Genomic DNA, 25,901 nt, shown 5'->3' on the forward strand with positions numbered 1-25,901 from the left:
TCCGACGTTTGAATTGTTTGCTTTACTCACCAATAATAACAATAAAAGTACAACCTCAGTTGCGCTGCAGTCCTCGTTTGAGGTACCAGCAGGAATTGCTTCTCAAGGAGAAAACAATCTTCTGCTATGACAGCTAAAGTAAACTAAAAGCAGTGATGCTGGTGTCCCTGCTGCTTGTATCAGCATCATCTGTGACACCGACAGGTCAAAATAATGCTGCATCTGCGGCTCTGCCGGAGCTGCATGGTGGCTTCCGTAGGTAAGATCTGGTGCTGGACCCTAATCCGATCCAGTTTTTGAAGCATCTACCCTTAACGTCTACAGAACAGTTGTTTGACGAGTGTCCTGGACAGGATTGGACAGAACTGGATTTAAAGCAGCAAAATTAATCTGACTTCATTTCTGAGGTCTGAACTTCCATATTCCGGTTTATCAAAGAGCTGATTTGAAAATACTGCTAATAATAATAATAATGACAAGGTTTCAAATTTAGTGGTACGTTATTAACTTTCCAGAGATCAGGTACAACCTGAGAACCCTCTTCACAACACAGTGATTGAGAGTGTCTTCAGTCAGGCTTCTTCAGACCTCTACAGGAGATCCTTCAGACCACTTCAGACCTAGGGCTAGGGTAGACCTGTCCTGACCCCAGCGATAAACCTCAACAACAACTCTCTGAATAGACTTGAACCATGAAATCTACTTCAACAGTTAATTTCCCTTCATTAATAAAGTCATATTAATAAAGGATTAATAAAGTTTTTCCGAATGGAATTAAATTTGAATTTTTGTCTCAAAAGTTTAAAAACTGAACAAAGAGAATCAGTTTAAGGTTTAATTCACCACATTAATAAAACTACTCTGCTGCAGCTGTTGCATATTTTAAATCTCACATCTTTGCTGTTTGCTATGGCGTTTAAATTTAAGGTAGCTTATTCCTTTACTGCACAGAACTAGTCACTGTTCAGTTTTATCTTATTCTTTCTTTCAGTAGATGTAATCATAGCTGCTGCTGTTGATGCATTCTGGTAGTTTTTTTTTCCTTTCAGTACATTTAATGCCCTTTGGTTGCTGCAGATCAGAAACATTACCTACTAGGCTAGTGAGTAACTGTCAAAAAGGGTTTTAGTTCTTGAGATGCCCCTACCGGAGGTAGAACAAAACTTAATGTTTTTCCTCATCTCTAAAGGTCTCTCATATATGAAATGGATTCTTAGGTTAAAAGATTTTACTGCAAACATTGTTAAATTGATACATATTGTTATACACCCTAGTGATGATGGTACGGTAGATCCTGGGGTTTACACTTTGCTTTCCACGTGTGAGTAGTGTCTCACCTCATCATCATGGACCAGCTCCTTCTTCACCACCTTCATGGCGTACACGTGCTCGTTCTTCTTTAACCGAACCAGCAGGACTTTGGCGTAACTTCCACGCCCGATCACTCGTATCAGCTCGAAGTCGCTCAGCCCGAGAGTCTGGCCCTGCGACAGCTTGATGCCATCAATGCCGTCCACAACCGTCTTAATTTCCTACGGGGGAGTTCAGGACGGTGCAACTTCAGTGAAACACGTAAAAGATCTGATCAGGATATAGGACCACATACACCACCTACCTCTGTGTCTGTATCTTCAGTTTTATCCACTGCACAGTTGTGTGGTATAAAAGGTACTGAAACACAGAACAAAGCAAACGAATGAGCACTTGAACACAGCCACTTCTCTTAAAAAAAACATCCAGGGGCTCACTGCTGACCTGCTGGAGGGAATTAGTAGTTTACTAAACACTTTAGATAGGTGGCCAGCACCAAGATAACATCCATGTGAAGGCCAGGATGCAGGTTTTCCCAGCAGATCGCGACACTGTGGCAAGATGAGCCGTGTTTACTCGTGTTTTTTTGCAGCTGCCATGATGACCAGAGTAAATGTGACATGTAATTCTCTTTTCAGCCAGGAGAGGGAAGCAGAGTGCAACCATGCGTGTTAAAATCTGTCTAAAACACGCCGCCAGCTTCATTCAAAACTCTCTCTGTCCCTGACATCAGCCCGCCAGTGTCTTTTTAATAGGATTTAGGAGTGTGCACTGCAGGGTCCCATCATGGAGCACTAATGTGGTTAGATAACAAGCGAGAGTTACGTAAGCGATAGTGGAAAATGTGAGGTGAGGCGACAAAGGTCGAGAACCATTCTTCTTAACAAAGCTGTCATTCAACTGATTTGTTAAAAGGCTCCTGGGATTTCCATCGACAGGGATCCCTGAGCCAACCCTGCTGCAGATGCACGTGGTTCATACTTAAACTTTAAACTTAAACTTTATTCATTCATATAGGACCTTTCATGCAGATAAAATGCAACACAAAGTGCTTTACATTAAAAAGAGAAAAGAAACATCCCCCTTGACCCCCCCCACTCCCCGTACCCTCATTCATACAACACACACACACTGTTACTGTTACATACTGTTCTCTACACCTAATACAGATACGTTACATTTATACTTCTTTGTTTAGGATATTTATAGTCATAATATTCAATTCAAGGTTTTTAAATGTGCCAGGATGCAACGAAAATCATCCGGTCCTCGTAAAAACTTCAGATGAACAGCAAAAAACACAAGTCTTTATATTGTTTTTAACAAAAAGTGAAAAACAAAGCTTTACTCCTGCTTCCACAGGCACCACGCCGGCCAGGGATTAGTCCTGTTCACCCGATTCATTCATAACCACCAAGAGAGTAGAAGTGGGTCTGGCAGTGTGCAGGTCTGGAGGATCCAGGTGCGTTTCAACGCACCATTGAGGAGGAGAATCCACCAGTTTAGGTTAGTTAGAAGGGCATTTCTGAACTATTTGGGATCCAGCTTTCTGCAGAGGGAACATTTAAGACTGTTACCCATCTTCACAGGGGTAGCAGGTTAAAGCTCCTGACTGTTCAGGCCGTTAAAGTTCCCAAACATCCAACATCAGAAAGTTGAGATTTAAAACAACAACACAACTTTAGAGGTAGGGAGGATCCTACTGTATGAAGTCATCAGTGAGCGAATAAACGGCTTCAGTCGAGGCAATGTTGAGATTTAATATTTCTGATGTAGAATCTGGCTCTTTTCTGATTCTTTTCTTCTTTTCTGAAGACCATTGTTTCTGGAAAATGTTCCTGCAGCTGAAACAGAGCTTGTAATTATCCTGCTTCCCTTCTGGACCTCATTCGTTCTTGTCCAAAGAAATCAATAAAAAGCACCGACCTAAGTGAAATCCCGGAGCATGAAAGGTCACACTGAGGCTGCTCTGTAGTCTCTGATTCGTCACACACGCAAAACATAGGCTACTATATAGAAACTTTTATTGCAGCACGCAAGCGCTGTACTTATATGCATCACTGCCACTTAAAATGAAACGTCAGTAAGATATTTGAGTGCCTATCTGTACATCATCATTTATTATTTGTGCTCCGATTCCCGACATTTCCCATCTCCCCTGAGGCTGAATCCTGTGCGGTGTTTCAATAACACCTCATGTGCTTCCTACCTCAGATATTCGTGTGAAGAAGCACGATCTCTCCCCAAACATGGGGCGGTTTTATGAAACCAGAAGGTTTGTTTGGTCTCTTGCTTGGTCACCGCCTCGTTTTCGCGTCCGTCCTAACTTTCTTGAGCTGATTTAAAAATATTAATGATCTGCATAATTATGTAATTGTATGTATTAACGTAATGTACTCTTATCGCCGCTTTACAGTTGTCTTAAATCTGTTTCTTTCTTGTTCTTTATCTCATTTTTGACCCTTTTCAGTCTGGTTTCCGCTAGCATCACTCTACAGAAACTGCCCTGCTCAAAGTATCTGGTGACATTATGACGTGGGAAGTGCACCGTTCCAGTCTTGTTGGATCTTCCTCGGCATTTGACATCGCCGAGCATGGAATCTTGTTAACAAGACTGCAGGATTTGGTCCGAATGTCAGGACCTGTTCTATCGTGGTTCACTTCCTATTTGTCAGGTAAGAGCTTTAGTGTTTCAGCAAACCAGTTCTTGTCTGACTCTGCTGATTTTGCTGTGCTGAGTACCTCAGGGTTCTGTTTTGGGCCCAATTTTGTTTTATTATATGTTCTCCCCTTAGGTGAGAAAATCCAGGAGTTTGTTTATTCTCGTACCACTTATTTAAGGCCTCTGAGATTCAGAAATTGAACTCCTTGATGAGGTAAACTCTCTGCAGTTAAACTTGGATAAAACTGAGGTGCTGGTGATCGGCCCTGATTATCTTATCATCCAGTTTTTAGGTGAATTGAGTGTTTAATCTAAATCGAGCCTAAGAAATGTCATTGAGCCAACTATTCATTCATTTGTGTCGTCTCGTTTAGAAGACTGCAACAGCTTATTTTCTTGCCTTAACAACAAGAAACTGTCTCGTCTGCAGCAGGTCCGAAATCCTGCAGCAAGGCTGCTGACTCGCTCTGATAGCAGGCCTCAACACACACCAGTCCTAAAAACTCTTCATTGGCTCCCTTTTCGTTTTTACTTTAAAGTCCTGGTGCTGACATCCAGAGCTCTGCGTGCTCAGGCTCCCTCCTGTATTAGGGACCTGTTATCTCCTGCACTCCCATCTCAGAGGCTGAGGTCGTTGGACCAGAAATTGCACACGGTCCCTCGTACCCGTTTTAAAGATTGCTCCTTCCCGGCTGTGACACGAGGCTCTGGAACAATCTACAGCCATCTGTACGTTCGCTGGACTCCATCAATGCTTTTAAGAGCAAACTAAAAACCCACCTGTTTCTCCAAGTTTTCAAACATCAGTAATGAGACGGCTGTTTTATGACCAACATGTTGATTTTATGTACATTCTTACTCCAGGAGGTTTTTATTGTATTTTTTAAATTTATTGTATTGTGTTTATTCTTTGTGAAGCACATTATGACCCCTTGGAAAGGTGCTCTAGAAATAAACTTTCCTGACTTCCTCCTCATCACACCATTTTGTTGGAAAACCTACACAAGTGAAACTTTCCTGGCAGAAGCAAAGAGAAGAAGAGCCTTACTGCCGTCGGCGTCCTCCGTGTCGTCCGGTGGAAGGTCCACCTCTTCACTCTTGGCGTCTGAGGGGGGCTCCTGTGATGGCATGACTGGATCCTGGAAGAACGATGTCACAAGTTCATCTAGGCATCCCTCAAAATAGTGTCCCAAATATCCACCAATATATCCACTCATGCTCCGACACTCGCGGCAGAGCGTGTGATGAAGCATGTTTGTCAACACTCCCAGAGAAAAGTGTGTTTGCAGCGCTTGCTCAGAGACCCTGACAACAACAGGGAGGTGGTGGGGGGGGTTGGGGTTTACTTGTCTAATCTAACCGGAGCCACAAGGTCACTTATCTAGCTGCCAAGATAACGAGCTGAAGCCGGGATCAATATCCCGACAGATATATCAGCAAAGGAGCAAACGCAGTATTGACGACATTGATGTTGTAATCAGGACTTCTGTCTTCAGGGGCTGAAATCTGGATCTTCGTGTTAGCGTCTGAGGGTGAGAGGATTGATCACGAGGGACATGCGGTTATGTTGTTGTTAAAGTGATGGACGGCTTGTTTAAACGGACAGGAAGAACAGAAGAGGGGGATGAACTAGAGGACTGGACTGGAGGGTTGTCAGAGAGCACGTCTGTGATGGGGCTTTACACAAATGTTTCCGGTTGGAGCTTGTAAAGTGAGGCGGTGAACAAGAGTACAATGAACACAAAACCTTTCAGCACCGTGGTCAACAAACATTTGCAAACCAAGCACTGAGGTTGGGTTTATTATAAAAGAGATTGAAGAACACAGGAGTGTTTTGGTCCTGATTCTGAGAGAAATCTAAACAAATCCATCTTTCCGTCACTGATACGCGCGGTGAAACAGGAAAAGCACAATACACTAAAACTTAAAATTAAAGAAAAGTAAAAACATCTTTGTTGTCTTGAAGAGGATGTTTGGTGAAAGCTACGACACATCTGTAACCCTCGACTCGCACTGAAGGTAAATTAAAAAAATGAAGTTTATGTGACAACAGACAATCAATGAAAACAAATTTGACATTAACATGAGTAATGTTTCAAATGTTACTCGTTAGAGATGCAGAGGAATACGCTCGCTCTCAGGACCTGTCATGTGGATAGAGATAGAGAGAGAGAGAGAGAGAGAGAGAGAGAGAGAGATTTTTTCTCCAATATTCAATTGGAGAAAAAAAAGGAAAGTGCTTTAGAAGCAGCTAAATACACCAGTGCATGTCATAGATGGAGAGAAACACAACCAGACAACAGTCTCTTTATAGCCCTGCCTATTAATGTAAAATAGTATCACTTATGGGCATCTACATTCACCACTGCATTTGTTTTTTGTATGCATTTTTGCTCATACATTACTTTCCTCCTTTGATCATTTCTTGCTCATCTGTTTATTTATTATTTAACGCTACAGAGACTCTGTTCCTTAGTTAGGTTTTGTGTGTTTAAAAAAAAAAAAAAAAAAAGGAGACAATGTATAATGCGTGTGTTTGACTACAGATTTCCATGTTTTCATTGTATGTTGTTTCCTATAAAAAGATCAATAAAAAAAAATATATATATATATATTTATTGTAATTGTCTTAATATTTCATGTATTAATTGTATTGTGGTTTGTTGTATGTATATGTATGCTTTCGGCAACAATGGTTACCATTCATGCCAATAAAGCCAATTTGAATTTGAGAGAGAGACAGACACAGACAGAGAGAAAGAGAGAAACAGAAAAACAGAAATATCTTATATCTTATATGTCACTGTCCATGTACAAAAAAAAACTAAAGAATGTTCTGCTCTCTAAATCATTTGATTTAGAATAATAGGACCACCTATTTTTTTCACTTTTTCCTTTACAAGAAATGTTCAGTTTGTGCATTTAATATGTAATTGTGATTTTTATATTTGTTATTATTTTAGCTTTAGTATATTGTTTGGGTGTGGTTTTCATATAAGCTTCTCTTGTTTTTTTTTTGTTTTTTTTTAATATTTTCCTTATGTGAATTTTTTCTTCGTTTTTTTTTTCTTCAGACAGACAGACAGACAGACAGACAGACAGACAGACAGACAGACAGACAGACAGACGTGATAGTTGATGACAGGCTGCTCGACGGTTCTGGAGCGCGTCACGCCGGCCCTGCAGGCGGGGTCAGGTACTCACCATAAGCCTTTGGCAGGTCTGGGGGAGGAGTCGGTGACAGCGCTTATGGACCAGCAGTTTGCAGTTGATACACTTGTAGCCCTGCCGGCCCAGCCCCCATATCCTGTCACTACAGTGGCCACAGTAGGCTTTCTGGAAGACACAGAGCATTCAGCAAGGACCCATTAAAACCCACGAAACATGATGGACGCAGGCGGACAGACTGACTGACTTTATTAAAACAGTTTAATAAGTAATAAATTGTTGTATTAACCTAATCTGAACCGATCATTCACTAGTATGAGTTGGATCAAAGTTAAAAATGAACAACTAGAAGACTTCTGGGACAATGATATGTTTGGTCATGGCACATGGCTCTATGTTTGGAAAAATTAACACAAACAGTGCATCAGCACAAACACCTCAAACTAAGAGCGAAGCACAATGGAGGAGGCGTGCTGATTTGAGCCGCACCCGGGTTTGCAGACACTGGGTCGACCACGCACTTATCGTTATTAATGCATCATCAAGTCTGGCGGTGACACAGCCATGTCTATCAGGGTTGTGTTTATGCAGGGACACATCTACAATGTGCAGGACACGGCCCTCGAGGACCGGGAACTGCCCACAAACATAAACACCAGCAAACAGCATAAACTGATGTCTGCAAATGACCTCGACGACCTGAAGCAACGCTGTGAAGAAGAATGGACCAAAGTGATTCCACAACAATTTCATAACATCCCACAGAAATGGACCACTTTAAGTTGTTATTGCTACAAGCGGTTGAGTCACAGCGTGCTCTTTCACACTCTGCTTCTGCTTTAGTCTATGTGAATATACACTGATACAGTGTTGCGCTGCTCTTCATCCTAAAAATGGGTATAATGGTGGAAGGTCATTTATTTTTCCCATGTTTCTGAGCTTTCAGGAAGTCCATTTCCTTAACAGTCTGCAGCATAGACATATAAGCGTAGACGCCTCATTCAGCGGGTTGGCCCGTTGCTGTGATACGTCACCGCGTCCGCCATATTGGATGTGGCAAATTTACCAGTAAACTAATACGTTGAAATGGACCGAACTTCATGAAGTGTTTTAATCTAATGTCCGTCATTGATCCATTCACACACAAACACTAATATATTTGGGATTGAAACAATCACCAACGACAACATTTCTATTCATTATTTTATGAAATATGATTATAGTTTTTGTTTTGCCCCTCCTTTTTTCTTTTCTTTGAGTCTTCTTTCTCCTTTCTTCTTTATTATTCTTCCTCTCTCCTACCATGTAATTCCTGTATATAATCTAACTAATTCCATTTAGTATAAAAAACTTATTTACTTTATTAATTGATCCATTGTATGTTTATATTTACCTACCTCTTACAGATATCCAATTGATTTATTATCACTATTATTACTTGATTGTTCTTTTAATTTCTTTACACACTGATAATCTTAGTGTTCATTTATTCAGTTTACCATCATTGCTTACACACTCTCTCGCTCTCTCTCACACACACACACACACACACACACACACACACACACACACACACACACACACACACACACACACACACACACACACACACACACACACACACACACACACACACACACACACACACACACACACACACACACACACACACACACACACACACACACACACACTAATTATTATTCGTTCATTAAACCACAATATTTTTTCTACGTGTATATATTTACGGAGTGACTATTTGCACCAGTACAGCAGTACAGCAAGCAGAGCTATTCACCCCCTGTTGACATATGAAAACAAATGCGTTGCCCATGCGCATGTGCACCATTCTAAAATTGGAACCATGTCAAACAATAGAGCCAGAAAAACGTCTGCTCTCACACTTTTGTATGAACAATTTTTGCTCTTATGTCATTGTAAGATATTTTGAAGAGATTAAATGAAGTTTATCAAAAGTGGTGTGAATACCTGTCAATCACTGTTGAGCTGATGGATTTTTTTTTTATAAATATTTTTTTTACATTTTTATTTCTAATAATACATGGGTGCAAATAGCATACATTGATATTGGTAGCAGGGTGTAAATAGCCTACGCATCAGTACTTGCACCCGGGTGTAAATAGCCTTCTGCAGTACTTCATTCCACCCAGCTCAGGCTACTCTGTTGTCGTATGTTGACTCTGAAGTTAAAACATACTCAAGTTCACTTTCTGTTATATAACATGGTCTCTAGAGTCTTTGCTCTTTTATTTTTTTTTGCCGTGGCTTTTTTTAACTTGTGTCTGACATTGCTATATTAGCACCAAAGGATGTTTCGTTAGCAGCGCCGCGTCCCTGGACATCAATAAGCCTGTCACCGAGTCGTCTCCCAGAGGGAGCCGGCACTTAAGATGCGCCGCGGGTTCTCGGCGGTTTCAATAACAGTCGTTCACAGGGTGTGCACGCTCACAGCGTGCACAACAAAGACTTCCAGTCACTGCTTTGTTGCCATGGAAATGCTTCAGGGAGCCTTCAAAAGCTTCTTTCAGTCTTTTAAAGCCAAGTCCAAGCAGAAGTTAAGGCACATTTTTAATAATTAATCATGAACGGCTGCATCGTTTATGTTTCCTTCCCTAACTGACACAAATGACACAAATAAACAAACTAAGTGGTGTTGAGATGTAAAAAGAGTCCAGCTGCAGAGTTGTTTATTCGTTTGAGGACATGCAGTATCAGAGATGTACTTTCTTCTTCTTTTTTTTTGTTATCTCCCTCACACATTTTTTGGTGCTTTTTCATTAAAATCAAAAACAGCATCAAGTTTACATCTGCCCAGCCAGAAAGCCTTGCTCATCAGAATTTATAATGATTTTATATGACTTTAAAGCGGTGGCCATGCGCATTTTAACAAGCTTCAACTAAGTACGATCCTTGACATAATGGAAATGTAACACTCAAAATGCTTAACGTCTTCATGACAGGTACATAACCTTTCATGCATGAGCATACATATACACTTACACATTCATGAAAAAGAATCTAGCATAAAAAAGAACGTTTAAGGTTTTGGTTGGAGCCCAGAGAGACCACACTGCCATGCTGAGATGTTTAGTTTCAGCACCAAGTGGTCATCAGCGGTACTGCAGGTCCAAGGATCTATGAACTGGATTTATTTATATGTGGCTTGTACTATTTAGTCATTATTATAAAAATTTTGAAAAATGCGGGGAAAAAAAATACAATTTGACCAGAAGCAGCCTTATATAAAAAAATAAAAAACACCTTTAGTAAGGTCAAATCTTTTGGTTTCAATTAAATACAGCAATTGTACAGACCCACTGTACCCAAACCACACAAGTGCTAGTCGTGACCAGCCTTAGAAATAATGCTAGTCATCTGGAAAGGATGTCGGGACATTTCGACGTTTGTGACCTTAAAAAGTAAAAAACTAAGAAATGAAAAGCACAGAGCAACATCCTGGATCTAACGGGACACGTCAGCATGAATTGATGAAGTCAGAGTCACCACGGGGGGCGGGAACCACCACAAGGACTGCCTGAGCCACCGATCATACGGCCTGGCTCTGAAAGATGTCAGCAGTGGATCCTTCACATCCTTCCCCTCAAAGACCTGTGACACATCAACATGCTTGCAGGATTGCATCAATGCAGCAAGGTTATCCTGCTAGACTTCAGCCAGCAGACTGAGAGAAGGACATCCCTCCTTCAGGAGGGATGTCACGAGGAAAAAAGTGATTCTGGAGGTCCAGAGTCCTGCAGCCATCGGCCGCTCTGTAATAAAGGGACGAGAAAGGCCTTTATTGATCGGTACTTCTCCTTTCGTCCCAGCACAGAGCAAACCACGGGAGTGCCTAGAAGCCGATTAGCCTGATATGCCGAGGAATGACGTGGCGTCTGACTCATATCAGACAAAAAAAACTCAGGAAACGGACTGATGATGTTTGTGTTAGTCGGCACAGTAAAATCAGGCCGGACGGCTGAAAAGGATCACAATAAAGGTTTATATTCACACACACACGTCACCTTCTTTCAAATGATCATGGTCAGTGCGATGAGGTCAAGGTGTGTGGGAATTACAGTCATCATCTCTAATATTTTTATTTATTCTGAGATGACTTAAGAAAAATGGAGGGGGGTTATGGACATATGCACTGGAGAAAAAACAAAAAGAGTTAAAGGTCAACAGTAGGCCATGTGACTCCAACTTCTGACCCAGAACACTGTGTCACATGCAGTGTAGTGAGCATCGTCCCACCGTCCGCCAGCTGCTCATCTCATGAGTGTAAAACAACAACACAGCTGGTCACAAGCAGCCCTGCTCGACTTCATGGGGCGTGTTTTCTCAGGAGTTCGTTTTTTTCAATGTTTTGCGGATGTTTTTTTTTTATTTCAAATATGGACAGATGTGACGTTGTCCAGAAACCTCTTACCCTGCCTTTAAGCACCAACAACCTGCTGCATTAACAGGGGGCCTCTTGTAACTCCCTTCCTGCCCAGGAGGCCGGACAACTTCATTTCCTGGATTCCTGGATGCAGATCTAGATAACGTTAAAGAGACACTCAGCTTTTGTTGTCCTTCATGTATTTCCTTTGTTTCCAGAACCAAGCCCTGTAGTTTTAAACCTTTCTACAGCTGCTGCTAAAATGCTGCAGATGCAGATGCTGGCACAACTGGTACAACTGATGGTGAATACTTGATTCAGTGTTTTTTCCTACAAACCAACATCCGAGCCCAGCCAGACAACAGAATCTAGCTAGTACCGGGTTAACGCCATCGACAGACACCTTCTTACTTGGGCTCAAGTTTCGACATAATTCACTTCATGTTCATCAAAGAATCACTGAGATATTCAGTGGAGACCAGAGCAGAGCCCGACAGGGTTAGCGTCAGCCTCCCTGCTGTGACCCCCTGCCGAGGACTGAAAGGTAAAAGCCGCTGTCCGACTCCGACGGAGACGGCGGACAGCTGTGTCCCGGCAGCTTCATCAGCAAAGGCCTGAGTGACGGCGAATTGTGAGAAAAGAAACGCGTTAAAAGGTGTGGGATTAAAGAAATGCCACCGAAAACAACTGAACGCTTAATTCACTCGGTTATGAATCTCCTCTCAAGTTCAGCATGGTTCTTTGTCCGGGGGGGCTGCAGTTCTAGGAGAGGAACAGGAAGTGGTGGACAGCTCCAGCACGTTTGAGCAGAGGGATCCACAAAAGCAGCTCCAGAATGAGGGGGAGGTGGAGGGGAGGGGGGTGGATATGAAAGTTGGGAAAGAAATGGAGTGAGAGAAGGGAGGAGGAATCTGACCTACTTCTCCTGAGCTTATTTATATGCTGAGGACAGCAGAGTGCACCAACCAGAAGCCTGGAAACTGGCCCGGCAACGAGATTCAGAGAAACCCCGGACTGAAAAACAACCGGCTAACGAGTCCAGCTCCTTCTGCTGAGCTGTGAATTCATGACATCTTCACTGAATTCAAGTCATCCTGTGAAGCAGACTCAGATCAGCTTAATGTTCGAGCAAACGTCTGCGCTCGGCTGTTATGGGAGCCTCTAACTTTAACTAATATGAGGCAGTTTATTTTAATAAACGAGGGTTGGTAGTTCCTGCTATATGCCAAGGCTACCACCCCCCATGATGCACCAGGCTCTTCCTCGCCCTGCTCTCTTCATCCTGGCTGGTCATTATTATTACAATCAGCATCTTCTCTTTCTCTTAGCTGGATTAATTCCTACAGCGCATCGACAGGAAAGACCACAACGAGGAGTGGAGCTGAATCAGTATTTATACTGTCTCGCTGACCACTAAAAGGACTTTCACCCAACAAAACATAATAAAAGAAATACATTCATAAATTTACACATCAGTGAGTATTTCCTCTGAGACCACTTGGATGTGCGGACTGCATGTTTATGAATACTGATTAACAGAAAATCGTATGATAAGGCTATCAATAGGTAATGCTAACACAACACCCGTGCTCTGCATGTGTGTGCATGTTAGCATCAAGGAGTGCATGTCTGAGAGATGGCTACAGCCAGTACTCGAGTTGTAAAAAAGAAATCAGGGGGGGATGGTGGATTTTATCATATCAGATAATCATGGGTACAGATAATTTGTTCTGATTACAAATAATATAATATATTACAAATAATAGCACTGACCAAAACACCTGCAGAAATACTGCAGGAATGACATAGCAGCAGTTAAATGCAGCCTTCTGTAAGCTTTAAATATCCACTGGGCTTACATCAAATACATCAAAACACAACAATTAAAAACACTTTTCTGAACTTATCAATATGACTCTGTCCTTCACAGGATAAGTAAAATGGATCATTGCAAAAACTCAAAATCTTAACAAGAATATTTGTCTTATTTCTAGTTAAAATGTCTAATTTTTAATAAAAAAAAATCTCATTACACTTAAAACAAGACTCATCACTGAAAATAACAACAATTTTCACCTGTTTCAAGTAGATTTTCACTTGAAATAAGTAGAAAAATCTGCCAGTGGAACAAGATTGTTTTGCTTGTAATAAGAAGATAAATCTTGTCCCACTGGCAGATTTTCCTACTTATTTCAAGTGAAAACCTTTCTGGTGATGACTCTAAACGTTGAAATAGCAGTAATACCACATTCATTGATGAAATGACATAAGGGATGGAAAGGGGGGATGGCAGTTTTACAGGGGGGATGATTTTGACCGTTTTTATTTCAGGGGGGATGCCATCCCCCCTCATCCCCCCTCAACTCCAGTACTGGCTACAGCTAAAAAAGCCACAACTAGGACACCATGAATGATGCATCACAACCCAGAAAGCTCAGCAGAAGTGGCTGGATCACCTGCCATTATTAATGCAACAGCAGCAGGTTCATGACTCACTGGACCGGACTCTCAAAGCAGAGACACGAAGATTCAGCTCACTGTTGCAAGAACTCGGACCGAGTCAGGCTTTGAACAGTTATCAGGTTAAAGTGACTCATCGTCACGAGTCACACGGCGACTACGACGAGAAAGGGTGGATGTGAAGGCCCTATGAGTTTATCACCTTATATTATATATTTAATACATTTTACAGTGATCGTTATGTGCAAGAGGGTTTAGATGCAACCGATGAAAAGATAAAAAACTCATCCTGGATTGTTTTTGGCGCCGGAGCTAACACCTAACGGCTACAGCTGTTGTGTTTCTCATAAACGTATTTAAAATAAAACAGAAACATTTTACTGGTTTGTAAAGTCTTATTTTTTTATATAATTATATATTATATTTATTAATAGATTTATAATAAATTATAGCTACATGAAAATGAGGCCAATTTAATTCAAGTTTTCAAAACATGAAACTCAGTTTTCGAAACCTAAAAACGAGGAGTTTTAACAGCCTTAAAGAGTACCAAGATGCCACTAATGATGTTGAACAAGTGCACATACTGTATTTCTGTTATTTTAGCTGGAAACTTTTTAAATCAAAGAGCCGTCTCATGAACTGGCGGGAAAAAAACAACTTTCCGTTGTCTTCTTTCACAGGCTGCTGGTCTGATGCTACATTTGAGAGCTGCAACTGCCTATTGATGTTAAAATGGGGCCAACTTTCACAGAAAAACAGTTTGGAGGAACTAGACGGCCATTCAGTGTAACTGTTCATTTATAAACTAAAGTCAAACTGCTATTCAATGAAACAAGAACATGAATGCTTAGAGATGCTTAAAATGGGTTTTAAAGACTTAACTGAACTGGACTGGATTCAAACTTGAACACTGGGTCCTCAACAATACACTCACACTTGCGTGTCTTATATAGCTTTCCAGAACACCTAGTAATCACAGTCTACTGTCCATCCTGGATATGGTTAACCAGCTAATATTCCACTAAATGAAGCATGTGAATCTTATCTTTCTGGTCCATCACTATGTACTTGAAGTTTAATAATCCTATCGTCTTCTGCACAAGCGTAAAACATGGACATTATCGGCTCTTCTGAGGGAAGCTTTAAAGTCTTGGTATCACAGTTGTAGTACGACTCCTTCTAGTTAGATTGGAGCACCCATAAATACCAGGTGCAAACATAACCGTGTCCATACCTGTAAATGTTAATTGCAGCTCGTTCGTCAAATACTGATAATAATATTTCCTGTTAAAGACATGAAGTGACTATAAATCAACAGCATCCAAAACGCCCTTCATCTTCTAGTAGGATTGTAGCTTTCTCTGAGGAAGGATGGGCTCAGCTCACCCATCTGGCTGAAAGATTGTTCAGGTTGTAGCAGATGTTCCTCCCAGACCAGAGGACGTCAGGACACACTCACCCTGTTAAAGCGTTTGGCCTGGAAGAGGTGTCCGTTGACTCTGTACAGCTTCCTCCATCTTCTGGCCCCACGGCGATAGATCGACTCTAGGAGAGAGATGAAATATTTGTAAAGTAGCAGCATGATGAGGGTGGTGGTCCAAAGATGCGATGATAAAAAAGAGTGAAAGCGGAGGAAAAGGTTCTGATGAGTGCTTCTGTTGAAATCTGAGTTCAACTGAGGAGAGAGAGAGAGAACTGTCAGGTTTCTCTCTGGTGTGGAAAAACACACACAACCATGCGCGCGCACACACACACACACACACACACACACACACACACACACACACACACACACACACACACACACACACACACACACACACACACACACACACACACACACACACACACACACACACACACACACACACACACACACACACACACACACACACACACTTGACAGCCTCCGTGTCTCCTCCCTGCTCCTTCCATCCTCCATCTCTTTCTTTGTTTGTGATGAACAGACTTATCGGAGGTCTTTAATCGCTTTTATCCAGATGAGACTATGAAGTTATTTATAAATGTTGTCTGCTATTAATAACCTGCTAATAATAAACCAGCATATTACATCATCATACTAAAACTGTTAGTTGTTTTATTAAAGTAATAATTCTACCTTTTTTCATGGGATCTAACTGAAGCATTTCTGTGAAATCTGTCTCTATAATTATATAATTTTATTAATTGATCATAAACAGAACACAGTACCTGATATTAGAAGGAGTGGGCTGGTTTTAGGTTTGAAAGACTGCTTTTTAAATGATACGTCTTGAGTAAGAAGACAATTCTTAGCAGTGAAGTGAAACTGTTGTTTCTTCAAAGCCCAGTTTGTGCTGACTGATGCCACGATGATGAAGACACGGTGGCGTCAACATGTTAATGTGCACAATTAAAAGCTGCAAAATTCACCAGGAAACGGAACCAAATTGGTGAGCTCAAGCCGAAGCACACAGCTGCTGTAAAGGTGTGCCGGTGTGGTACCGGTGTGGTGCCGGCGTGGTAGTGTCGCGGTACCGGCACACCTGCAGCCCACATGTGGCCTCATATTTCCATATTTCACACACCCACCGCTTTACTGACATATTGTGTTCAGAATAACTGAACAGACACGCTGATAACCAATCAAGAAGTTTTGTGTTAAAAGTTTGATGAAAAAGTTGACATGAAATCAAAAGAAGCCTCGGACTTTGTGCCGAGTTGTTGAAAAACAGTTAAAATCACTGAAACCAGTCATTTAGCCTAGTTTAGTAACATTTTAGTAATACAAATTTACATTGAATTTCATTTCAAGGATTATTTGATTATCGCTAACAGATTCTAGCTCTTAAGTCCCCAATCTGTATTGTTGTCAAAAATCCACAGTAGGGATGGGTAACCTGGACTCCTCCCCTCGTCATCCCTCGCTCTTGGCTTTATGGGATTATGCCACACATCCTCAGCCCTGGTCACCGACGGCGACAGGATGAAGCCAGCTCACAGAGCTGCAGTGGGCGTCACGGCAGTGGGCGTCACGGTCCTTTATGTTGTGTTAAGTAAATTCAAATACGTATCTACCACAACGGATGAACAACCACATGTTTTTAAGTAACTGCAGAAATCATCGGGCTGAAATTCTCCCTATTTTTTTCTTTTTAAAATCAACTAATTTAGAGGATATACATGTCATGTGGAAAACAGCGGCGTGCCCCCTGAAGAGCGTGACACAGTACAGTTATGGCGTGCCACTTTGTGCAGCTCCGGGTAACGCTGGTGCTTCACAAATCAATAAATCATGACAATTGTACGTTGTTTTCTTCTGCTGTTCACAACAACCAAAAAACACTGCACTGATTGGCTGAACCACATCAGACGTTGCCCCCCCCCCCTCACACTCATAATTCATCAGCTGCTCTCCCAGCGCATCTCACTGTCTGTGCAGCTCTTCACCGTCTGGTTGGTTGCTACGGTGATGGGTGCGGTTGTGGTATCATCCTACACTCGCTCATTTTTTGCCTCTGTTGCTATGGCAGTCCCAGCCCACCATATACTGTACCAGCTATTAATAGGTAGATGTGTGGATGTCACGATGACCCCGTCTGGAAGGAAGAACGTCTCTCAACGATACATATGCCTGAAAAACGTATTAGAATGGTTTAGGATGAAAGTAGCTGCACTTCAGGTCGGCTGCTCATCTTCAGAGAGCAAGTGTCTGAGCGTGCATGCCCTGAGGTGAACTCCTGATCCGGATGGTTTGATCAGCGGGGTGTACTGCCATCTTTAAGCCAAGAATTTACTCGTCATTCTCCGCCACAGCACTTAGCTGATCTCTGTACGTCTAATAGTGACATTTTTCTTCACTATACTGAAACCTAGACCTAAAGCCGCCCGCCGGGGCAGGAGCTGCAGACGGAGGTTTACGGCCCGTGCTGCAGCAGGATGTTCTGTTCGACTGTCTCAGGTTCGGGCTCTGCAGAGATCACAGTGACAGCGAGCAGAGGGGAGGCACAAAGGGGCCCCGCTCTTTGAATTCCTCCTAATCCGGTTAAGTCAAGCCCTCTAAAGTAAATGGTTGTCTGCCTCTTGTAATTGCTACTGTGCGTTTCCATGGCGACCCTGTATTTCTTCTCGTACGCTCTGATCTGAGCAGGCGAGGTGAAGGTGAGAAGGGGAAGAGACTTGCCGCCATGACATCAGCAGCGTTCACGGTTCATGTTAAATCCAGATGCAGATACACGGCCTGCAGGGGATGTCAGGTACTAGGTTTGGCTGCTGCTTGACCGGAACAACCAATAATAACTGCAAGGACATCCCAATGCAAGTGAAGCAACATTAGGATGAAAAAATTACACAAGACAGACAGATAAAACCTTAAAAGAGGCCAAATCAACCGTTTGGTACAATGAAGAGAAAAGGCCTGGAAGATTAACAGCTAAAGTGGATGATCACAAAATCAAAAGCAACTACAGACTTTTTGGAGACAAAAATATGGAATATGGTTCAATGACCAAGTCAGGCACCTGAGCTCCACGCAGGGGAGACGATGTTCAATCACCGGAGGCAACAAGACCCAAAAACAAACAGCAGCTGAAGGTGGCTCAGGTGAGGTCTGGCCAATTCAAGTGAAAGCACATCTGTGCAGGTGTTTCTACTTGGGAACATATTACACACGACTGGCATCGCGTTACGCTTCGTGTTAAACCTCAGCAGCTACTCTGCCTAATCAGGGTCTGGACAGATGTAACGCACAACTGCAGCAGTGGAAGTCGGTCAGAGCCGATGAAATTATGTCACATTCCTTAAGTAGTTGGTGCAACTCTGCAGGAAACTCCCCACGAGCTCAATCTTCCATTTCCAGATGACAGAATAAAACAGGGGGGCGTGGATTATCTAATGAACATCTGTATTTACAGACTAAATTGTTTTGTCGTCTTGTAGTTACGGCACTGGAGTCCCCTCAGCAGTCCAACTTCCTGCAAATTCACGCAAATACAAACATATACAGTATTATAGGCTACTAGTAAAACTATTTTCATTATTAAAAATGTATCCTCACGGGCCGCTCGGTGGCGCAGTGGGTTTAGCAGCAGCTCATATACTGAGGCTACAGTCCTCCTGCAGCGGTCGCAGGTTCGAATCCCGGCCTGTGCACCTTTGCTGCATGTCATCCCCGATCTCTCTCTCTACCCCCTTCCTGTCTGCAGCTTGAATAAAGGGCCACTAGAGCCCAAAAAAATTAAAAAAATTAAAATGTATCCTCACAATCACAGAGCTGGGAAATAACAGATAACAGTAAAAAAGAATCCTCAGAATCTACAGATAATCGGTCCAAAACTGTAAAAATAAACAGCTCCATAGAAGTCCGGTCCTTAATGAACCGTAAATTGTGTATAGCAAGCTATATATTCATAGTGTTAGTGTATTTAAGGTGGAACATCATCCAATGAGCCACATAACAGGAAAAATAATCGGAAATTCTCTCTTCAATTATAAAGTATTTTAATTTCTGCACTAAATTTTGGATAAACAGAAAATATGGACATAATTTGTGAGTTGGGCGCACTAATTTGTCTTAGCCACTTCTCACTTTTGCTTGAGCCACACGTAGTTACAGTGTTTTGCATAAATAAAACATTATGAAACATCTCCCCACTATGAAATGGGACTGTAATCCTGGAAAACACAAATTCACATTGGTGAATACAGATCAGGGTGCTCTGTAAGGAGAATACATTATTTAGCAGCTTTGCTGTGGGGGAACAGGCAGTAAGTGTGAAAATGAAGGTGAAAAATCTGCAGCTGGTGGTGTTTGTGTAGGAAAGACGAGGTGGAGGAGAGGTAGCGTCAGCCTGCCATGTTTCTACAAGTCATTTATAGACGAGTTCTAACGTTGAGATGAAATCCCCCTAAAAAGGTTGGGGTGTATTTGCTTTCTGTGAACATCTCTGTACCTGCAACCAATATTAACTTGTTAACTACAAGTAAAGAGGAATAGACCAGTGGGATTTCTGACCGTCATTTCTTCATGTTGAATCAGATTAAGTGTTGTGAAACAGATTATAGCAACTCTTGAATCCCCCTCAAGATGCAGCAGATGTTGCTGCTTCATGCCTCCACTTTAAAAAAAACTTTCTTTTCTTAGGAAGGGGCAGGGAGAGGCGTCCAGTTCTCCTTTATATCTCATCTGGATCCCTACGCGCCTTAAGGCGAGAACCGGGTCAGAAACGCTGGTGCCTGTGCTGCAGCACACCTCCGAAGAGCTGACCCACCACGCCGTCCCTCCCAGGAACATGACAGCTCGCTGCCCTACTTCTCTGCCACAGCGCCACAACCAGAGTAAGAGAGACGCAGCGTGAAACCACGAGTCTAAGCACACGTCAGGGGATCAATCAAATGACAATACTACACCTCCGGACGCGAACGCCAACGCGCAGAGTCCTGCCATTTTCTGCTGTGACGGTACGAAGAAGAGCATGCAGCTCGCTGGTGATGTGCTGTCGTTGAAGTGGGCAGCCCATCGGCAGCAGAACAGGGTGGTACCACTCAATACATCCAGGACAGGACAATTACAAGGGCTTGACTCACTTCCAGACATTGTTCCCCTCACTCACAGGAAAGTAGCAGCCACAGACCGCTGCCAGCAACACCCGCCCCTTCCTCAAAACGCACGTAAAGGCCAAGTCCAAGGATCCAGGAGCAGAAACGCAGGCTTTACTCCTGATTTGGGGCCGCTCAAAGTTATTTTCTGGAAACTTTGTTCATGTGCCCGTTACATAAAACGAGGTAATTACTGGCCTCCACTTGAAAGGCATCGCAAAGAAGCCCAGAGGCACTTCAGACATAATAGGACCTGTGTGATAAAGCCTGCTCAACAGTGGCATGACTAACTTTGTTAGCTTGACTGTTAATTAAAGCGGCGATTCTCCTGTCCTATAATCGTCATGTTCCAGATAAAAGGCCGAGAGTACGGACACTGCAAAGAGCATGAAATTATAAAAAGACGTCCAACTTAAAAGTTGGGATTAGTCACTCGACGAGGTCTGCGGAGCCTCTGAGGACCGTCGGGGGGGGTTTCTGGAGCGGATGCAGTGGGAGGCTGTGTGTGGGATCCTCTGGACTGAAGTGAGAATCACATGCGGCTGAATCACTCCTAGAAGGTGACACCATGGCAACGGATCCATCACACTACCCGAGTCCCTATCAGACTACCGAGAGCTCCCGTATGGAGGAAATCACCATCACTAGCTCCGTCTGCGCTGATGTCAATATCAGCTGAGACCTGAGACTTGATCCCTCAGTAGCACCACCTCCTCTCGTTTCCCTTCTGTCGTTGGGGAACTAAATGCATCCAATATTTTAAGTGGATGACTCTGTTTTCTGCAGCAGTCCAGAGGCGGGGAAGCGTCGTCCAGCGGCGTGTGTGATGCTGACGATGCTGTACAGGGTCAGTGGTACCCTTATAAGTATCCTTGAGCGCTGAGCTGCACACTGCATGTGTTAGCCGTCATTGGACGGCAGCACGCTGGCACGTGGAGGGCCTGATAGTCAAGATCATTGAGTCGTAAAAATAATCAACAGATCATCATTTGAAAGGATACTATGGTTGTTTTCTGTGTGCAAATATCAATTTTTAACTTTTTGTTGGTATTTGTGAGCTTAAATTAGCTTTGGAGGGCCGAACATTTATGAACAAGCTGCTCTCCAACTCTTCAGATTAACATTCTGAAGCGATTTATCTTAATCTTTAACTAAACGCTCTCCAGCTTCCCCTGTTTCTACCTCTCTTTTCCGTTTTCTTAAAGCCGTTTTAATGAAATGACACACACAACTAGATTACCCAGTGCTTTGACCTTTGCTGATGCACCGTCAGCCGGACGGAGGGACGGAGGTCCCAGCACCACCTCTCGCATCATTTAAGTGCTAGAAACACTGATGGAGGCTGCAGACATTCAGCCTCGCTGCTCCTGGACGTCTCATCTCTGGTCGTGAGAGTTAAAATACTATTATAAACCTACACATCCTCCAAAACAGTGACTGTTTCCTTAAACATGTAAGGAAGTGATATCAAGAGTGCTTGGCACATTAATATGAATCATTATTTTGACGTGATACATGAAATCTGACTTTTTGAGGACTTCAGCTGGATTTAATGTCCAGTCTTGCACAAATGGAAATTATCTGACGTCGGCTCTCGTCGTCACTTTCACACACGTCTGAATGAAGATCCAAGGAACATGAACAAAAACTGGTCCATGCATGAATTTATGGACGCGGTCACGTTAACAGTTTGATGAAGCCATTAATGTCCAGTGTCTGAAAAGAGTTTTACTCTGGACAGGACAGAGGTTCTGGTTTAGTCTGGGACTACCTTCTCCACTGTTGCAGCCGATTAGCTAAACAATAATAAATACACAGTATATATTTGTATGTTTGTCTGAAGTACTAGTACTAAAGTACTGCTACAGGCTGCTGTCATCTAATCCAGCCAAAACAAGAAAATGTGTATATTGAAACACATCAGGACAGACTGAGGCGACATGGATCCTGACTAGCATCTCCTCTGGTCCTGAGAACGACAGAGACGGGACTCAGCTAGCAGAGGTGGACGGGCAAAGACAAACGTGGGGGACTTCATTAACATGCAGCTGCACTAAAACCATCGCCGTGACTACGTTTGATGGACAAGCGGAAAAAGCATCGGTGCTCAGTCTCCGTTTGCATGTCACCAGCGGGAAGGGAACAAAACGCCGCTGAAATGATTTCAATAGAAGAATATTCAGCTGCAGGTCATCGTCCTCCACTGGCAGGAACAGGGTGATATCCCTCCTTCTGTACTCCTGATGCTACCTTTTTTTCCTCCATGGAGACGCGCGAGGCTCCACACACGAGACCTCGGATGACCCGACATCGTCAGAACCTCGGTGAACACAATCATCCACATTCACCTCAGATCTCCTACCTTTGACCCGAAAGTAGAAAAGCAGCGTGAGCAGCATCCCTCCTGCTAAATGTGCAGCACTCCTTCATACTCAGGATCTCACGCTGGTGTCCTGCTCATCCTCCTCCTCTTTCCGACTTCCTCCTCCTCCTGCTGTCACAGAGCAGCTTTGCTCCTCTACCGCCTCCTCCTTCTCCTCCTCCTCCTCCTCCTCCTCCCTTTCCTTCTTATTTGCCGTTAGTCTGCTCGAGGCTGCTCCTCTCCATCTTCCTGCCACAGACACCTCCAGTGAAACACATCAGAGGAGGCAAAACATCCAAAAGGTTTCCCAAATAACCTTCTGGTATTTATTTCGTTGCTGCACATCCATCGTTTCGTCACAGAACAGAAGCAGCAATCACATGACCGAGGCTTCTCAGAGGAGCGTTCACGCTGCAGTTGCAACCTCTTGCCCACAAGATGGCAAAAGTGGCTTTGGGTGTAAAAGCAGGATCCTCTGCACATTACACATTTTAACCCAAATATAAATCTTGTTGGCTATTTTTAGTCGCGGTGCCGCCGGAGCACATCCTGGATGAGCGCTGCACTCTGCCGGAAAACAGACTAAAGATGCATTTTTAGCACTTTTTCAGAGCTCTGCGAGCTGCTTTGTGTCACCTCACGTCTTTGTGTGACAACTAATGTCAGCCTGCCCTAAATAAACCGGATGCAGAGGCCGATGAGGCGAATAAGGTCAAAAACCACGTCATGGCGTTTCATGGATCAGGGAAACGATTTACATGTTGTCTGCCATGCTAGCCCCTGTAAAGGTTATAATTCAGAGCATACTGGATAAATTGTATATGTTGGATAATTTACAAAGTCCTCTTGCCGTTTCTTCATCAGAGATCAATCAAGCTCCTCCCAACACTGTTTTTTAAATATGTATACGTACTGTATATAATCTGGGACCCTCCCCAGAATGATAAATGGTACAAATGAGAGGTCCGTCTGAACTCTCTTCTTGCCAAGTTGCTAAGTGATGATGTATGTAGTATCTGGTGATGTGAACAGCATGTTAGAAGGGAGTGTTACGTTGGGAAACCTTGACCCCAGAAACAACCTCAGTCCTACGTGACAGGAGCTCCTGCAGCAGCAGGAGCAGCCCTGTTGCATCACAAAAGTACCGGTCCGCCACACTATCCCAGTTCAATCAGCCGTCTGTGAAACGCACCGGAACAAACCTCAGATGAAAACCAGAGTGTGATGGTGAGGAGAGGCAGAACCGTTTTAATGAGAAGGTTTGATTTATGACGGGCTCACGCTAAAACCTCCCTCCCGCAGCCAAACACAGACTTGGACACATTCACGTCTGCCGTTGCCAGCCAGAGCTGCAACAGCGGGGAGGTTGTGCAAGCATTTTCTGCATTCCTCACCAGTGACGAGGGAAGGCGATTCTGTGGGCTGGACACCGTTTTTATCGCAGCAACCTGAGAAACATTTTTACTTTATCAGCTTTGCCAGGAGCGGCTTTGCCTCCGCAGCCATGTATTCGGCCTGGATCGAGATATTGGCTAAAAACATGAGCCGTCCGAGTGTTAAGAGCCTCCAGAGGAAGTAATTTACTGTAAAAGAAGACAACGCATCCCCGTTCCTCTGAGAGGTTAATACCAAGGGGTTTACCTGTTGCTTTATTGATTTATTGATGACAAACCTTGTTGTATCTTCATATTTACAAGTTGAAATGCAGCTCATTAGGAATTTAACAAAATGCTGAAAAGTTGAGGTTGATGTGAGCATCGATTTGGAAAGAAAGTTAAAAGGAAAATGTGCAACACTAAAGATAAAAGAATGGAGGAACTGGGTCACACTTTCATTCCTGGTAGGGGAACCGGTCACCGTTTCTTCTCAGGTTTCTCTGCATCTATGGTCATGAAATGTTATGGTAGATGTTATGTGAAGATGCAGAACTCACTATGAGATTTCCACGAGTGAAAAAGTGAGTAATCAGTGGCGCAAAAATAGGCATGATTATATTCGGGTCGGGTTTCGGTCGGGCTGGTCAGAATGATTATTGCACTTGAAAATTAATATTTAACACAATTGTATACAGTACAGACTAAAGGTTTGGACACACCTTATAATTCAAACAAATTGGGAAGTGAGTCCAAACTTTTGGTCTGTACTGTATGTATAAAAATGCAAACGTGACATAAGTCGTAAACACCAATCTCATCCTTGGCTGACTGACACGAAGATGCAGCATGAGCTTTCTGGACGGGCGCAGATGTGTGCCGGCGAGCGCCGGCGCGTGTGACACGAGGCAGGTGATGGAGAAAAGTTGAAGACGGGGAATTAAAAACAAAAACATAGACACAGTAAAAGTAACATCTGGGAGAGATTTGAGGACATAGTCATAGAAGATCATATTTGTTGGTCCGTTTAGGATAAGAATGTGATTATTCCTCGCTCAGGGAACAACTTTTATTTATTAAATTCTTTTGAAACCAAATGCCAGTAACAGCAACAATGTTTCACACATACATCAGTGTTTCTTTGATAGATACAGACGATATCTATATAACACTGACTGCAGAGATATGTTTCTAGAGCGATGCTCCACTCGCCACTTCCCTCACATCTCCAGCTCGGAGAGCTGATCTACTCTAAAATACATGCGTGAACAACACATGTGGAAACACTTCAGACCAAACACATTCTTGGAAACATCTTTAGTGTTCATGTGATAATATGGATCGTGCATCAGTCTCAAATAAGTTTAAAGAATCAATTTGTATTTCTCATCTATTTCATTTTGGGGGAATCTGTTTCTGTTAGTATTGATAAGAAAATGTAATCAGTTTGATAAAAAGTTTTATGGAACACATGAAATGACAAAAGATGCTGCTGCCCAGTTCTGAACGTGTTCTTCAGTACTTTTTCAAATGCTAAATGTTTTCTGACGCCTTCTACGTCGCTGCGTGATCTGTATCACTTCT

General features: G+C 42.9%; 1 protein-coding gene across 3 annotated transcripts in view; it reads right to left on the reverse strand.

The window, feature by feature from the left end:
• prkcz (protein kinase C, zeta) overlaps positions 1-25,901 on the reverse strand; it is a 102,667-nt gene that overhangs the window by 26,946 nt on the left and 49,820 nt on the right. Inside the window, exons 1-6 of one of the 3 annotated variants that reach the window (XM_061735584.1) lie at positions 22,945-23,002; positions 15,466-15,551; positions 7,178-7,309; positions 5,022-5,112; positions 1,616-1,671; positions 1,338-1,532 (exon numbers count right to left, since the gene is read on the reverse strand). In XM_061735584.1, the coding sequence (XP_061591568.1) occupies positions 1,338-1,532; positions 1,616-1,671; positions 5,022-5,112; positions 7,178-7,309; positions 15,466-15,551; positions 22,945-22,981 (597 nt within the window). In that variant the 5' untranslated portion in view covers positions 22,982-23,002. Of the gene's footprint in view, positions 1-1,337; positions 1,533-1,615; positions 1,672-5,021; positions 5,113-7,177; positions 7,310-15,465; positions 15,552-20,393; positions 20,494-22,944; positions 23,003-25,901 lie in introns of those variants that run through there. The other 2 variants (XM_061735583.1, XM_061735582.1) reach the window with 2 other exon arrangements.

The sequence above is a fragment of the Cololabis saira genome, chromosome 12 (genome assembly GCF_033807715.1).
Source record: "Cololabis saira isolate AMF1-May2022 chromosome 12, fColSai1.1, whole genome shotgun sequence".
Taxonomy (NCBI): Eukaryota; Metazoa; Chordata; class Actinopteri; order Beloniformes; family Belonidae; genus Cololabis; species Cololabis saira.